This window comes from Gekko japonicus, unplaced genomic scaffold, assembly GCF_001447785.1.
Source record: "Gekko japonicus isolate JY-2015 unplaced genomic scaffold, Gekko_japonicus_V1.1 scaffold189, whole genome shotgun sequence".
Taxonomy (NCBI): domain Eukaryota; kingdom Metazoa; phylum Chordata; class Lepidosauria; order Squamata; family Gekkonidae; genus Gekko; species Gekko japonicus.
In genome coordinates this window covers 1,371,971-1,388,538 of record NW_015163608.1, presented here as the reverse complement: position 1 = coordinate 1,388,538, position 16,568 = coordinate 1,371,971, and the positions used below count along the sequence as shown (strand labels likewise).

The window sequence follows — 16,568 nt, the reverse complement described above, 5'->3', positions numbered from 1 at the left end:
GCTCGTACTGAAAGCACAATGCTGAAGCTTAAGCTCATATGACAGAGAACCACAGATTGTGTTAGGTGACCCCAGTATAGGCAGAAGGAAAAGAAACAACGAAAGGACACTGTGAAATGTAGTTTGCAATGGGGTTGTGGTGGCTACTCTGTAGACGTTAAGTGTAATTGGTCACATCCCAGTGAATTACTTCTGATTTTGGGAACTCATTTGCTTTGGCAGGGATTTTATTATCTACCTCCAAGCAGGTGCAAAGTGGGAATAAACAAATCACACAATGCCAGTCTAAAGATTGAAAACTCTTCGGCGTAGACTGCTATACAATAAGGAACCACAGTTGGAAAGGGAAATCTGGAGATCTGTGATACACCTTCATATTCTTTAGATTCTCAGTTCTTGTATATTCAGACCTAAAGCTGACCCATGCATAAGGTATACTTGATGATCCCTTAACAACTGGGTAAGACAATGAGCATTCTAATGCAATCAGCCACAAGTGTTCAGTCTACTGTATGCTGAAATCGTTATCTACAAGCTTACTTGTCTTCTCCCAGCACCACACCAAAGGCAGCATGAGTTACTCTGGTCACGTTAGGGTCATACCAGCCAATCATCTGTGCTGCTGCAAATACTGTTTGTAAGTGCACAGCCTGCAAGGCAAAATGATATTAACACAACTGATTAATTATGGCTCTCAAATACACTCTTAGTAAGGCAGTAGTACTAATAACAACAATTTCTTCAGTAGTATATTTGGTTCACTTGCCTTGCTGTCTGGTATGTGTCCCCCTAAGAGCTTTACACTGTGCTGAGAACAACTTACTGGTGATCCCTAGCCCTAAAGACATCTGGGTATCCATGACCAGAGGCAGAGCTTTTCCATACATCGTACAGTAATCTTTTTTGTGTTCTTAAAAAAAGAGTGCAGTAAATATGAATTATGTGCCGACGGAAGATGAAAGGAGAGTCTTCAGAGAATGTAATGAGGAGAGCTTCTGGTACAGATGTAAGTGATCCTCCCCTCCCCCCCCCCCCCCCCGCCTTTCCCACTTACTGTGAAATGCATACTGTAGGTTTACTTTGGCACCATCTGATGTTATTCTAACTATTTTAACTTCTCAATTTTAAATTGTATAGTTCTGCTGTTAACCAACCTGAGCTCCGTGAATTCAGAGAAGGGCGGTATATACATTCAAATTACAAATAAATAAATGCAATGAACAGTTCCTTAAATTGGGGAGGCACCTCCAACATGAGACACCTTGACTATGTCTACTGTAGGCTGGAAATCATTTCTTAATCTATAGGAGGTTTACGATGTGGGCAAGATCTTTTTGAACCGCTTCCAGCTTTAGGGCACAAGGTTAAGCTACCTCCAAGGGAAGAAGAAATTAAACCGTTTGTGATTTCGAAGTTGGATTCAAATCCTTAAAGCTCAATTTTTGAAAACACATAGAAATACAAAATGGAGGTAAAAAACTCACCTGCCCACTGTCTACCACATAAATAATGATATCAGCTTTTTCTTCAAACAGCCTCTGCTTCAAAGCTGCTAAATCGGAGGTGTCATACGTAAAACCCCCATCGGATTTCACAATCGTCAAAGGGATAGAACACCCAGGGACAAACACAATCTTCCGGCCGTCATCCACTTGTACAAATCCTAAACATGGAAAGTGATTTATTGGTATAGACCAGTGACATACATGAGGCTAAGACTTATAAAGCACTGAAAAGCAAAGAATACCTGCAAACTCATCAATATTATTTAGCCACATTCCAAAACCTCACAAGAGGAACCTACATTTTCACCCGTTTGGAACATTACATTATATTTACATTATTGTTTCCTTGTGAAATCAGCTCACAGATCACTCAAATCCTGGTCTGACCTAACTAATGCTGGTATCCTCACCCCTACACTCACTAAGGCTCACTGTACCCAGGGAGTGCATGAGGGTGGCACCAGGCTGTCTGCATCTGTTCATAATGTGAAACTAATAGGGGTTAATGAAGTCAGCTTCAAATCACAGTTCTGGATCCTGGTTTGTGAGACCCTAACTAACCTAATCAAAGTTGTGAACCAAGCCAGTATCTCAGAAATGTGCGTTCCCAGACACACTTTTACCATGTAAGGGACATTTGTAGACAAGAACTGTTGTATCACCCTTGTGCAGAAAGATTTCTGGTTCCGGGAACTATTCAAAATAATGATTCTTTTTTTTAAAAAACAATATATTTATTAGGTTTTTTATATTATAGGCCTATATCATATACATACAAACAAGAACATCAACAAAGCTACCTTCAAAAAAACCTAAGATAGCAGTTTATCTTTTCAGCAACACAGATTAACAGAGAAGCTAAACAAAAAAATATATTTCTTTTGTTCTTATATTCAACCTTTAGGTCAATTCTATGTTGAGTAGCTACTTCTAGCTCTGTTTTTCCAAATTACACTGTTAGTTCATATTAACAGCATAAGATATTCAAACATCATTAGCTTCATCGTTCAAGGTTCTAACCACTAGTCTGCCAATTCCTTGCTTTTAGTATAGGAACAGGGTTTAATATTACAATTTTAAAGTCTTTTTTCTTTTATTACCCTTTTAAATTTTCATTCAATCTCTACAGCATGTAAATTAATTTGTCATTTTGTTGAAACCAATATATCAAGCTTAGCTTGAGGGTTAACTCTGCTATTCATTAAATGAGGATTTTACACTTATTTACATCTAACTCTTCCAGTTATATTCTGCCAGGTCTTTATCTTTTTTTGTCTCAAAGTTAATCTTTATCCAACACAATCATGCTAAACTATTATCAAAATTAATTAGAACTTAATTACACCATCGTGATACAATACTCAGAGCTCTTGCTTCCGGTAGGTGTTCCTCAGTTAGATGGGCCTATCCACTCTCTGATGCTCCACCACAATATTTTTTCTCCCTGATATCACCGCAATTGTGCAGAGCTTACATGCTAGCACGGTTTAATGTTCTCCCCTCCGCCATTCTTGAGGGGAGATATAAGAAAATCCCTTATGCAACTAGATATTGCGGATGCAATAAGAGAGAACTAGAAACAGTTGAGCACGTACTTTTACGCTGTAACCTGCTAAATGACATTCGAGCAAAATTTCTGGAAGTCCCCCTTAGCAAGGTTGCATGCCAACCGGATGGAAGCAAGCTACACTACCTCCTTACTTCCCGGGATTCGGAGATTATTGAATTGACTGCCAAGTTCTTTTATGCTCTTATAAAACGGAAAAATGTCCCTGATCACTTTAATTGAGATCAATGAGTTGCATAATTTAATTCAAGGTTCTGCGGTTGGGCAAATTTTATCTTGCTATAATTTTAAGCTTATATAAATAGCCATACCTTGAAATGCTTTTAGAAGTTATTTATTTTCCACAAATTTTATAGGATTGTTTTACCCCAATGGCAACTGTTTAATATTTTATGCCAATAAAAGGTATTTGTTGTTGTTGTTACTCTAACACCATTAAATGCAATTAAACAATTATTCATCTATATTCTAACCTCTCCTATTACATTAACAATTATTCCACTAATCTGCCAATTCATTGTTTTTTAATATAAATGCCAAATATAAATTTAATAATCTTAACATATTTTACTTTTACTAGCAATTTATTGAGACCATTACACTAATCTTAACTTGTAGGTTCAAATTATCACTTGAATTCATACTAAACTATTTATTAAAATTAATTACAATTTGACTATAATATTCTAATATAATTAAACATAATCAAACACCTTTAAACAATTAATCATCCTTATTATTACCAATTTATCTTTAAATATTTTACTTTTATTAACAATTTATTTGGACCCTTGTATTAACCTTTAGCTTGGAGATTCACATTGTCACTCAAAATCATATTGTTATTAAAATTAATTACCACTTGACTATACTAACATATTTAAACATAATTAAACACCATTAGACAATTTAACATCCCTATTATTACCACCACCACCTTTTGTCTTCAAATTACACATAACAACGCTTTCTTAATCACCATTAATATACAGCAAAAGTTTTTAAGGTAGTTTTTTCCATCTAGGCATTTATCAGAAGAAAACCAATCATTCTACCTTTCACACAATTTACTTTCTTCTTGTACATCTGTAGCCTGCTCTTTTGCCACAACATTTTTACATGCCTTTTGTCCTTATGGGTGTAATAAATTAATCCTAACCTTTCTCCTTTAGTCTTCAGAGCTTCCAGTTTCCAAGTTTTATTGTCTCTTTTAAATTTCCATGATCTTTGCTTTGTCCTTTTTCCCCCCATCTTTTTTCCCCTTCAAAGTTTAGCTTTTTTTTTTTTTTAGTCAAACATAGCAGAAAGTCTTTTTAACTGTTTTTTTCTATTTTCGATGGAAGGAGTTGAGTGTCATCACCGACCTTCTCTTGGGAATACTCCAGGCTGACTACCTCATTCTGAGTACAATCCTGCTTTTGATAGACGCCCGTGTTTTCCACTCCACTCTGAGTCACTTGATTAAGCTTTTCTTTATCCTCAGTTTCAGTTTGGGGGTTGTGCGATTTTTTCGCTATGTTTCCAAACACTTCTTCAATTCCTTTCCGTATCCCCTCGCTTAAGACTCTAAGAAATTGTTCTACAGTCATCTCACCCACCTCCATATTCTCAAGTTCTTCCTCTATCTGTAATTCCTATGCCATTTTAATCATTTCATTTAGACCAATTCATTAAGTTCCAAGAAAAAGACAAAACCATTCACTTTAACTAGCCACTTCTCTTCCATATCCAATATAAGTCCTTGACAATGAAGAAAAACTATAAATTTCCCGAAAAAACAAGAATACAAAACTACAAGCAACCATCACTCCCATGTATTTTTCGGCCGCTGTTCTTTTCAATTTTTGGTAATTTTATTCGGGATAATCTCTTTATCTTCCTTCTGTACTTTGAATTCAGAAGTAAACGTACACACTCTTTTTTTCCCCTTCTGCATTGCTGCATTTGTTGTAAATCCTACTAGGTTAAAAGAAGGATGGTCGTAGCTAATGTAGAGCATGGCATCCATGCTCTACTCCGTGAGAACATTCCTGCTTCGGGGCAGAAGCAGACACCCCCCGCATTGCCGAGTATGGGAGGGGCTACGACAGAGCCCCCTGCTCTAGACCTCTCACCAAGAGATCTAGCGGAGTCCCCCCACCATCCGGGAGGCTCCGAAATATGCGAAACAGGATCGGGCGTCTTGGAGGAGCCAAGAATGCGCCCGTCACTACGCCATACCAACAGGAAGTCTAAAATAATTATTCTTAATTTAACCACTTCCTCCTATATGGTCCATTCTGCAACTTTTCCCCAAGACCTGACCGCTGAGACCCTGCCTGCAGAGGTGAGCGTTGGTAACTAGAGACATGCAGGGCTTTTCCAGTGGTGGTGCCTCTTTTCAGCATACATTTGCGTAGATACTTGTCTGGCACCTATCTTACCACCCTCTGGGAATCAGGCCAAAATTTTCTTTTTTACTCAGGCTAATTACGGAGGGATTTTATATTTTAAACTGTTTTTATATTCTTCTTCTAGCCTGAGGATTGTGTTTGGGAATTTCAGTTTTAGGCTGCTGTTTCATGCTATTCTTAAGCCCCCACTTGTTGGTAACAGACCTCCTGGATCAACCCTAGTTCAGCATCCCATTTCCTCACAGTGGCTGACTGGATATCCCCTGGCAAGGTGTGCAAGTAGGTACCCAGAGCCCAAAACAAGCAGCCCTGTTCTACGGTTGTCCCCGAGCCACTATGCTCACAAATGAAATTCTTGGGCAAGTCACTATCTCTCATCTTAACAAAGCTGTTGTGACATGTACAGAAGCCGTAAATATGAAGTGGATGCTGTAAATATGAAGTGGATGGATACAACCCAACAAAAGTTATCCAGCTCAAAACAAAATCACTTTGTTGTATAATTCTTTAATCATAACAGCAGGAAAATGGTAACTGACAAACCTTATCCTTTTATTAAACTAGAAAGCAGGGTAAGAATGAAGAAAAACTAATAATGTTTCTGTATTAAATGAAGACAGGTGCAGAGGCTTTTATAAATAATTTATATTGGTTCTGGTGAAAGACATGAGCACCACAGCAACTGTTACTTCTAACTATGCTAACAGATACGCTACCTTGTTCCTCAAATTCTTTTACAATATCAGCCATCATGTCTTGGTAGTAAGATTCACCTCTTTCTATTAAAGTGATGTCCAAGCAGTCATAGATTTTTTGAAACTCTGTTAGAAGAGTGAAAAAACACACACAAGTGAAATCACAGGATTTGGGATGCTTGCATTTAGTTTTACAAATGGACCAATAAGTGTACAGCTAGAAAAATAACTCCACAAATACCAAAATTGTTGACAATTAAAGACAGGTGCTGAAAGAGGGACTGGATGTTGTCAAACACACTGAATTCCACCATCCTGATTTTTGGTAGGTAGGGGGATATTTTACACCCAAAATACAATTTGGGTACATTTTTCACAGTTTATCCGAAGGGAGAGACACAGAATGAATTTCAAAGTCACCTTTCCGAGAGACATCACAAATCAGTTTCCAAGCTTTAAGGAAGTCTGGATTTTTACTCTGTAATAGGACCACACACTGGTATGCATGCTTCTTAAACTCCTCCTCTGTGTCAAATCTCCTTTTGGATTCCTAGATTAAAAACAATGCAGAGAAACTATAAAACAATATACTTTATGGTATACTGAAAGAAATCTAAGTGCAGGCAAGGGTGTCAATGACTAGAGCTGATGGCACTCCTTAAGTCTCATGTTACTCATTAATATCCCATGGGACCAGAGATAGGTCACGACTTTATAATTTGCTAACAGTGACTTCTAAGCTCCTTAGGAGATACAAAACATACATATTATCTAGAGAGAAGTCACTAAATTCCTGATAAGAAACTATGTGGAAATTGATTGAAATACCATACTGAATAGTCATCACACTAAACTTTTTTTTTGAGATCTTTATCAAAGACTCCGCATCAAAGCAGTGCTATATACAACTCGTTTGATATACTGAGCGATGCTGTGAAAACATTACTGTAGATTACAAAGTCTGATGCATGAGCTGATGCTGTGTGGGCCTGCAGCCCCAGTCAGATATTGTCAATCATCTCGGGGGGGGGGGGGGAGTGAATCCTGCCCTTTAATTCCTACAAAGAGAGAAACATACAAACAGCATGCATCTGCATGTATATTTCAAAGGTAGTGACCGCATCGCGGGGAGGGCGGGGTATAAATCGAATAAAATAAATAATAAATACCCATCATTAAAGGAAAGGTATTTGGCTCCCATAATTTATGAAATCTTTACAAAAAACAGTTTCAAGTATAAATGTGCAGGAAATCTAGATATAGATTGCAACATGCTTCACTCACATACATGGGCTTCTTGCACATTTCTAGGTTGACATGCGTTCTCTATAAAGGGTTGTAACATGCCCCTGCATCTAGGACAACCATGCCTTTGAACCCGCTTGCACTCCTCCTCCTCACTTCGCTATAACGGTAAGCCCTTGAGGCTGAATTTATGTAGTTTCAGCCTTCTATGCAGTGAACAACCTCTAGCAAATAAGAGTAGTATCAGCAGAAGCAGCAATGTATTTAAACCTAAAAATACCTTATAAAAAGCTTGGAGATCTCCAATGGGAGGAGAGACAGTCAGATAATCTGGGAATTTATCTTGCAAATGAGCAATAAGCATTCCAAATTGGGTGCCCCAATCTCCTAAATGGTTCAATCTGGTCAGTAAAGAGCACAAAACACATGAAAACGCAAACAAAACTGAACAAAGAAACAATACCTTGCGGTGGGGTCAGTTCCATGCCTTGTTGTTATGGGTGCTGTTTGGGGCTCTTCAAATAGACCACCACAAAATGTTGCATGCAAAGAAATTATGCAAAGAGGTGACAGTAATGAAGACTTGTGTTGCCTAAAATAATTTGAGTGGTTCATTGTGGACTGGGTATATGAGCTTTTGCAGACGTTGGCACTGAAGTCATAGCAGGAGAAGCAGCATGGGTAAAAAGCAAGCGTACAAGATGGGACATAAGGGAGACTGCAGAGTATATGGGCAAGTCACTTCTGTGACACATCACTGAGATAATGTTTGGGCGTTGGACTGAAGCTGGCAGAGTATAATGGTTATAGCATCTGACAGACTGGGGAGACCCAGGTTCAAATTCCTGCTCAACCATGACACTTATCAGACCACCAGCTTAATCTATCAGGAGACCAGGATCACTTGCAGGGACAAAAAGGGGGAGAGGAGAACCATGTATGCCACCCCCAAGTTCATGGGAAGAAGGATGGAATAGAAAAAGTAAGGCATAAAATACATCAGTATATGTTATTATTGACTGTGCATTTTAAGCTATGCCGCAAAGAAATGATGGTGTATGTCCAGAGTCAGCATTTTGGGAACTTGCATGATTTTACCTTGATTGCACATACCTTAGAACATCATACCCCACAAACTCAAAGAGGTGGCACATGCTGTCACCAATTATAGTTGACCGCAGATGACCAACGTGCATCTCTTTTGCAATGTTAGGTGAGGAGAAGTCAACCACAACCTTCACACAGGACAAGAAATTGAAAATGGGCTCATTTTAAACACATTTTTAACTGGAAAATGTACACAAACACTAGTTGTAATTCACATTCATTAGACACTGTAGAGAATACGCATGTGCTAAAACCATGAACAAGGGACTGGGTACATAGTCCACTCATCATACATAACCCACCATCTGATGCTGGAGGATGTGAAGATTTCACACACTGACGGTTGAATGCACACATTACCCTAGTGACTAGGTAATGTGAAATACTTTGTGTTGTCGAATTGTGCATGTTCCTCACATATGTTTGGAGAACATGCACAATTGATGGCAATATGCAAAATCCCTCTTATAATTTTTTACATTCTGCACAGCTCCCAGTGATTATGCACATTCACTACAAAACTCACATCAACTGTAATGCACAAATTATTTGGGTTGATGCCCTCAAAAGGATCATCAAAGGTGTCAGACTGCTTCCCCTAGGCATACTGAAATCTGATACATGTAGTGACAACTGCAAGAATACTGTATGCTAAGTACTGGAGAAATGAGATACCCTCAAGAGAAGAAATTATAAACTGCTTGAACCTGCAGAATTGGACAAACTAACCTTAGTGTTGAGAGGACAAGTGAAGGAAGCTTTGAAAATATATGGTTAAGATTCTATAAATGGGTTTAAAAATACAATACAACCAATTTAGAAGGAAAAAAGAACTTTCTTTTTAATCTTATGCAAAAATACAAGGTGGAATATAGAAAACAAATAAAATACTGTATGAGGTATTCAAATAGACAATTTAATGATATAATGGAAAAACCCTATGTATGTATGTTTGTTTGTGTTGTGGTTGTTCTTTATAAAATAAAATAAATGTTTATTAAAAAAAATCTTTTGAACTTGGGGGATGTGGGAGGGGAGATATTTCACATTAACAGTTGAAATTCCAGATATGTTTACCATTGACGGAAAAGACTAAACAGTAACAAAAACAATGAATGCCAACTATGGACTCTTAAGTATTCAATAATGGCTTATATACTATTATAATTTATGTAGCCCAGCCCAATTTATGCTTATCAAAGCCATACTCTAAAACCCACTGCCCAATAAGCACTGGGAAATACTTTCAGAAAATAAAACTTGTTCCTTGGAAAAAAGCAAAATCATTTCCAGTAAACCTGCCTACTGACTAATTTTAGAAGCATGCCTTGATTATTTAACTTGGTCATGATTTACTATCATACCTTCTTCCTTTCACCAATAGCAGGTGGCTGAACTCCATTTATCAACATATTGCTCAATTGTCTAGAAACAAAATCCTTTTTCAGATGCACATTGATGAAACCTTCACAGGAAGAAGGAAAATGTAAGAACAGTTGCTGGGAATGTGACCTATGTAACTAAATTAGTCCCTGTTTTCTTTGGTCTAAAGCAGCTTTGATTGAAAACAAAATACTGCACAATTACCGGTAACAATTAGCAAACTGTTAGCAAACCTTTCATAATAATAATGAAAAATTATAAACTTAGTGCATAAATAATAACATGATGTGTGCCGTCAATTCTAAGAAAATACCAGGAAAATTAAGTGGTTTTATGAACAACCCCAGTCAACAGCTAGTTTTTTCTGGAAAGACCACTTTGAACACTGAATGCCCTGCCAGCAAATTCTGATACCACTTCTGCCATATCTTTTGTATTCAGTGTGTGGCAGGGGTAGCATTTGGCTAACCTCAGCAGCTGATCACTAATGCACAAATAATATTTAATTTTATTTCTAATACTGCAGTCATCCAAGTTGAACACACAACTCTGTAGGAAAAATGCAATGACAAATCAATCTAACCAGTTAAATACATGTTAAAACCTAATAAAATATTATGGTTAAAAAAAAAATACATTTTGAGTGATGAAAAAGATGGCATAATTAATTGGTCAGCACACTTGAAAGTATTTTAATACAAGTTCTCAGGGGGGAAAATGTGTATGGCAAGCAAAGGGGTATTGTGTGAGACAGCAAAAGAAAGCAGAACACCTCTTAAAAATATTTCATCTCAAACTCTAATTCCCAATAGTCTACTGAATCATTTTGTCTTGTGATATAATACTCCTATATCAGATTTAGATGTACCAGAAAAACAACTATAGAATAATTACCAGGACCAGCGATTTCAACCTTCTCAATGCATTCATTGTCAGGAATGTTTCTGGCAATCTTATCGGCAATTTCTCTTGGGCTTACTTTTTGTTCCTTGGTCTTGAGCAGTATCTGAAAAACACAATGAAAGGGCTCAAATCAGTGCTTGCTGAAGAGAAAGAAAATACATTTGGCCAATACTCTATGGACTCATTGTTCAACCAGGTGTGGAGAATAGCAAATTTCCATTACACAGGAATTCACTATATGTTTATTTATTTATTTATTTAATCAAATTTATACCCCGCCCTCCCAGCCTAGGCTGGCCCAGGGCAGCTTACATGAAATAAAAATTTGGCTGAAACACTCATTTACTGAGGAAACATCCTGACATTTCGGCTACTTCTGAAACATATTTGACGACAGTGAATCCTGCTTCCAAGCTCTGGAAGTGAACAGTGAGGAGCAGCAAATTCCACGTCTCACACACTATCCTCCCAGCAATTAAAATGTTACCTTTAATATGTATTGAAAGAGGTTTCCAATTTCTTACAAAAAAATCTGCATTCAAAAAAAGAAAGAAATCACCAGACTCATTTCTGGGGGCAGGCAAAAGTCATAGGGTCTCCTGCCACCACCATCTAGTAATTCCATACATCCCATTCTGTGTCAAACTACGTTCTAACAAGTAACCTTTCCACAGTATTAAAAGAAAACCCTCTTCAGTATCGCTGGGCTTGAGAACATAACTCCTGAAATATAACTAGAGTGTACGTGCCAGGCAACAGCCTCTCCATATGACCTGCCAACATGGAAACAACTGTCATAAAAGTGATTTGTCTTTGTATGTGTTCATTAGCATATCGAGCTTGACCTCCCCCCGCTGGAGGAACCAGAAGCTTCAGAGATACGTTGGGAGTGTTTCTTGCTCTTGGCCTCAGCTCACCCCCTTGGCTCCCTCTGTTGCCACTGCCACCAATACGTATTCAGAAATAGAACTCCTGCTCTCCAGCTTGCCTTTTAAAAACCATCACCTCTTTTGGGAAAGCTTCTGAGAATAATGCTTCTAAGTTTTTGAGCAAGTCACAACGGAGAAAAAAATGTTGTTTTAAAATTTAATTTGTTCTGTTTCCTATTGTAGAGGAAACAGATGGGCGTGAAATCCAGAACACCTGTGGAAGAGATAAAATTTTTCATTGCTTTTATTTGCTGATGTGAAAAATACTTGCTTGTTTTGTTGTTCTCACAGCATGAAAAGCTATTTACTATCTCATTCTTGGATGATAAAGGGAAAGTAGGTATTTGAGATCTATTCCTTTTCATAAGAATAGATATTAGTTAACACAAAATTACAGAATGTTTTCAGAATCCAAGGAGTGGGGGGAGGAGAACTCTTTATACTAGGATTCATTACAATGAAAGTAATTATCAGCCAAGCACACATTGCACACACTAACAGAGGCACTAATGTATTTTGGGACACCGCAAAGAGAGCAAAAAAAGAAAAAAATGTGTCAGGAGGTGGAAAAGGAGATGGAAACGAGCCAGTTTATGTGCTAAATCAGGAGGGATAGCCATATGATACCAAGGTGTACAAACAATATGGACACTGAGCAACTTGTCACAGGACAAGACTCATAACGGCAACTTAATTGGGGTAAAGTGGAGGTCAAAATAAAATTTAGAAAATTGTTAGCTTGTGTTGGGCTGGCTGCCACCCAACCACATATGCTAATGAGCTCCATGAGGAAGAGAATGCACATTTGTGGGGCACCTTCTGTAAGAGAAGTTCACGGAGAGAGCTGCCGGCTGGCACGTATCAGCATTGTTTAAACCTCTGCCAGGCCAGTTTCCCTAACTAGTCTACAGTCTTCCTAGGAGATGTGACAAAACGTCTGTCTTACACCGGGAATATCCACTAGCCTTAAACCACTAGTGGGAAACTCTTTTTTTTGCTCTCTCATTTTTTTTTTAAGAAAGAGATTAAAAAGTTAGCTATTTTGTTGGTGACAGTTTATCTTAGCAGCAATTTTGAAAACATTCAGTTTTTATTCATTCTAATTCCAGAAATTACTCTCCATAATTCTACGTACATGAAGAAATCTGCTTATCTTCAGAATTTAGAAGCTACTTCTGAAATTCCATAGCAGGTAGTCTACTATGGTTTTATCCCACCCCTCCTCTGAAGACGTCCAGATTTCATAAAGGATACGTTGTCTCCTCATTTTACTTTCACAATAGCCCCTGAGATAGGGTAGAACAGGAACCTGAATAGTTCAAGGTCACCCAGTGAGCTTCATAAGTGTGAGGATTTGAATATTACGCCCCTAGTCCAACACCAACTACTGCTGGCTCACTGCATAGAAATCACTGTACTCCCTTTACTAGCTCAAATAGTTTAGTTTTCCATAATTTATAGGGTCAATATAAATGTGGTATTGTATGACACATACAAGCTCATTACTGTGAGCTATGGAAGAAAAACTAGTGAGAATCTAATCTACAGGATGGGTAGTTTTCCCACTGAGATATTAAGATCAGAAATTACCTTGTATGTGTCATACAACAAAAAAGAGAGAAAGAAATGACCTGCACATTTTCTCATCTGCACATCTTCTCATCTGTGGTCCTCTGTGCTATTTGGGTCAGAACATTTGAGTGGCATGAAGATTCTCACACTGTTAATTACCTGTGTTATACTCATAGCACTGTTACATTGGTAATCACCAAACCTAGGCTGCTGACTTGGGGTCACCAACAGTGGAGGGTTTTCTAGCTCTGGATATGCAGATTTAATAGCCATTCCAAAGATGTCTTGAAGGCGGTTGTTGATATTAATCATGCCTTTTGAGGGCTTTCTTTTATTCCTTTCTTCTTGAAGGCTCTAAAATGAAACACAAAATACAATTACCCAGGAAAGCTGTCTAGAACAGACACCATCAACCTAAACCCCACAATAACAATCTTAATGTAAGATCACTATGACTCTATCCTGTGTTTTCTGAATATATTTTAGTTTTTTAAAAATGTCCCCCAATACTGTATTTTCTGAGACTTAATTTGAATCAAAATGTTTTTTGGCTTTCAGGAAGAGACAAGCTTGCTCTTGTTTGCAGCAACATACTGCACTTTATTCTATTCTGCTGGGGGAGAAGGGAGATAATGTTCCTTCTGATACCTCCAGGTGGATATATTGAGAAATACTGTGGCAGATTAAGTACCTCTTTAATGAGTTACCTCACCCACCATCATCATGGAAATAAAAACACACACACAAAAAAAGGCCTAATGAGAGTAACTACGAGGATGAAATGCAGCCCTAACTGTTCCTGGACTTATTCTGGGAAAAGCATCTGCTGCAGAGGCAACGTCATTCAACCAAAGCATCCAAAACATCAGTGAAAACATACTATCAAATGGACTATTATACGGCTCTGTATTTCAACTTTTACATAGTTTTAGACATGGCACATTTACTTAACACTTAAACCAGTCAAACAGAATAATACCGTGCAATTTTCAGCACAAGAAAACATGATCTGGAGAGATTTCAGAAGGAAAGGAAAATGACTCAACTGTCTACTAATCACCCATGTTTACACCCTTATCAAGGACAAATACCAATATTTAGAACCACAAAACTCAGTGGGTGTATTGAGAGGTGATAAACAAAGAGTCTTGGTCAGGGTGGGCTTAAATTTAGCTTGCTGTCATGCACATGAACTCCCTCTCTCCTTCCCTTGTGTGCAGAGTGCAACTGAAGACATCCTGGTTTGGGCCAGTCCACACCAAATCAACAAAGGAGTTCGCTGGAATTGTGTATAGCCATGATACATTCTGAAATGTATTACCAGCCCAGCATATCACAGGGAAGATGGTACATGTCTCCAAAAATTTGTTCAAAACAATGCATTTTGAACATTATAATACTTTACATACACGCTTATTTGAGAGATGGCAACATGGTTTTCTTTAACTCTTCAGAAATTCAGCAGCCTAAAACATCATGTGAGAGTGAGAACAGCATAATTAAATATTATGCTTTAACTTACCACTGGTACATGAATCATTATCACATCAGTCATTACTGGATCTACTTGCATATAATATTATGGCAACAAAAATTCTTGAAAATTTAGAAATTTCCTGAGTATTTGGCGATCAATTATGCCTGCTCTGCTAATTCTGGCATATACCACTTTACATTTTTAGAGTGATCCTGTGCTTCAAAATGAGCCCTTATGGACTTTTGTAGGTAGAATATACCTAATCCTACTGCAAATAGAATAGGAACAATTTATATGGGAGGTGGTGGGGCCCTGAACAAATTTTCAGAAGTGCAGCTCTGTTATCAGTGACAGATTAAAAATTTTTTTGCTTGAGATACATTTCAACATGTATAATGACTCTGCCAGATTTCAACAAAATGAATGACGGTGATGCTACCATCCTCTGCCAAATTGTGTTCCTTTGACATAAAAGGACACATGTTGGAAACTACCAATCAAATTCTAATGCTGTAACCATCAGATGCAGGGTTCTGGTCAAATTATTTGTTTCAGATAAACTGGGATTATATACCATGGCTGAATCCTTCTGTATAGATAGGGTTGGCCAACAGCCTGGAAAAAAAAAATGCCATGTTCCCTTAATAGAGGCTTAATGTGTGGAAATGGGCCACAGAAGCTGTTCAAGACATGGACATAAATAACATCAGCTGGTAAATAACATCCTATTAAGACTCTATTAAAAGAGCAAGGTTCCCGCCCAAACTGTTGACAACTTCATTTGTAGTAAAAAATAAACTCTAATTTGCTCAGGTGCCTGCAGTCAGATGTCAAACAGATCAGAGTTTGAGTTAAAACTTTCATAACCAGCAATTCTTCAACGGTACTCCGAGGGAGGGAGGGAGAAAAGTAAGCATATTTGGGACTTTTGAAAGTCAAATGGTCAGCATCGTCATTTTCACAGATAGCATACATTTCAAGAAGGAAGCTTACCTTTTGTAGAATGTTTAAACGATATCTAAGTTTTGCATTCTCTTCCCGCAATCCCTCTAAGCTTGGAGAAACATCCAAACACTCAAAGTTTTTCAGACGATCAATTTCTGCTGTTAGAAACTTTATTTCCTTTTCCTAGAAAGACAAATGAAATTAGCAGTGTATAACTATGCTCACTGATGAAGATTATATCAGAATTGTTACCTTTAGCCCAGTGCTAACGTTTATTACTGATGATTAAATACATGAGAATACTGTTATAACCAGAGGACCCAGGTTTGAATCCTCACCCTGCCACAAAAGCTTGCTGGGTGACCTTGGGGCAGCCACACACTCTTAGCCTAATCTACCTCAGAGGGTCGTTGTGAGGATAAAACACAGAAGACCAGAACAATGTTATCTGTTTTAGGTCCCCACTGGGCAGAAGGCTGGGATATGAATAAAGCAAACAAATACCCTTGTCAACACTTACTTCAGGTTGATACAGCTGACTGCAGTTACCTAATGATATGGTTTAAACTTCTATCACATGGGGATTTAATTTACAAAGTGCAAGTGGAATGGATCAAAGGAGCAAAGATCATTGACTGGTTTGCAGAATCTGATTTTATGCATTATACATAAATATTCTTGGTTTGGATTCTGGAACTTCAGGAAGACACTAGGGAACATTAGTTGTTCCTAGAGATTCAAGTATGATTTTTAACAAAGTATGATTTTAACAAAAACAGTCTTACAAATGTTGGTCTGGAGGGGGGGAAAAATCACCTAATTTGCTGAACTGTTTAGTCAGAGAATT

At 37.8% G+C, this 16,568-nt stretch overlaps 1 protein-coding gene across 1 annotated transcript in view; it reads right to left on the bottom strand.

Annotated features, from left to right (window-relative positions):
- Window positions 1–16,568, bottom strand: part of RARS (arginyl-tRNA synthetase) — a 28,247-nt gene that overhangs the window by 7,769 nt on the left and 3,910 nt on the right. Inside the window, exons 2-11 of the mRNA XM_015407307.1 lie at window positions 15,770–15,904; window positions 13,459–13,653; window positions 10,790–10,901; window positions 9,877–9,977; window positions 8,519–8,640; window positions 7,686–7,806; window positions 6,581–6,710; window positions 6,182–6,286; window positions 1,485–1,663; window positions 541–650 (exon numbers count right to left, since the gene is read on the bottom strand). Of these exons, the coding sequence (XP_015262793.1) occupies window positions 541–650; window positions 1,485–1,663; window positions 6,182–6,286; window positions 6,581–6,710; window positions 7,686–7,806; window positions 8,519–8,640; window positions 9,877–9,977; window positions 10,790–10,901; window positions 13,459–13,653; window positions 15,770–15,904 (1,310 nt within the window). The remainder of the gene's footprint in view (window positions 1–540; window positions 651–1,484; window positions 1,664–6,181; window positions 6,287–6,580; window positions 6,711–7,685; window positions 7,807–8,518; window positions 8,641–9,876; window positions 9,978–10,789; window positions 10,902–13,458; window positions 13,654–15,769; window positions 15,905–16,568) is intronic.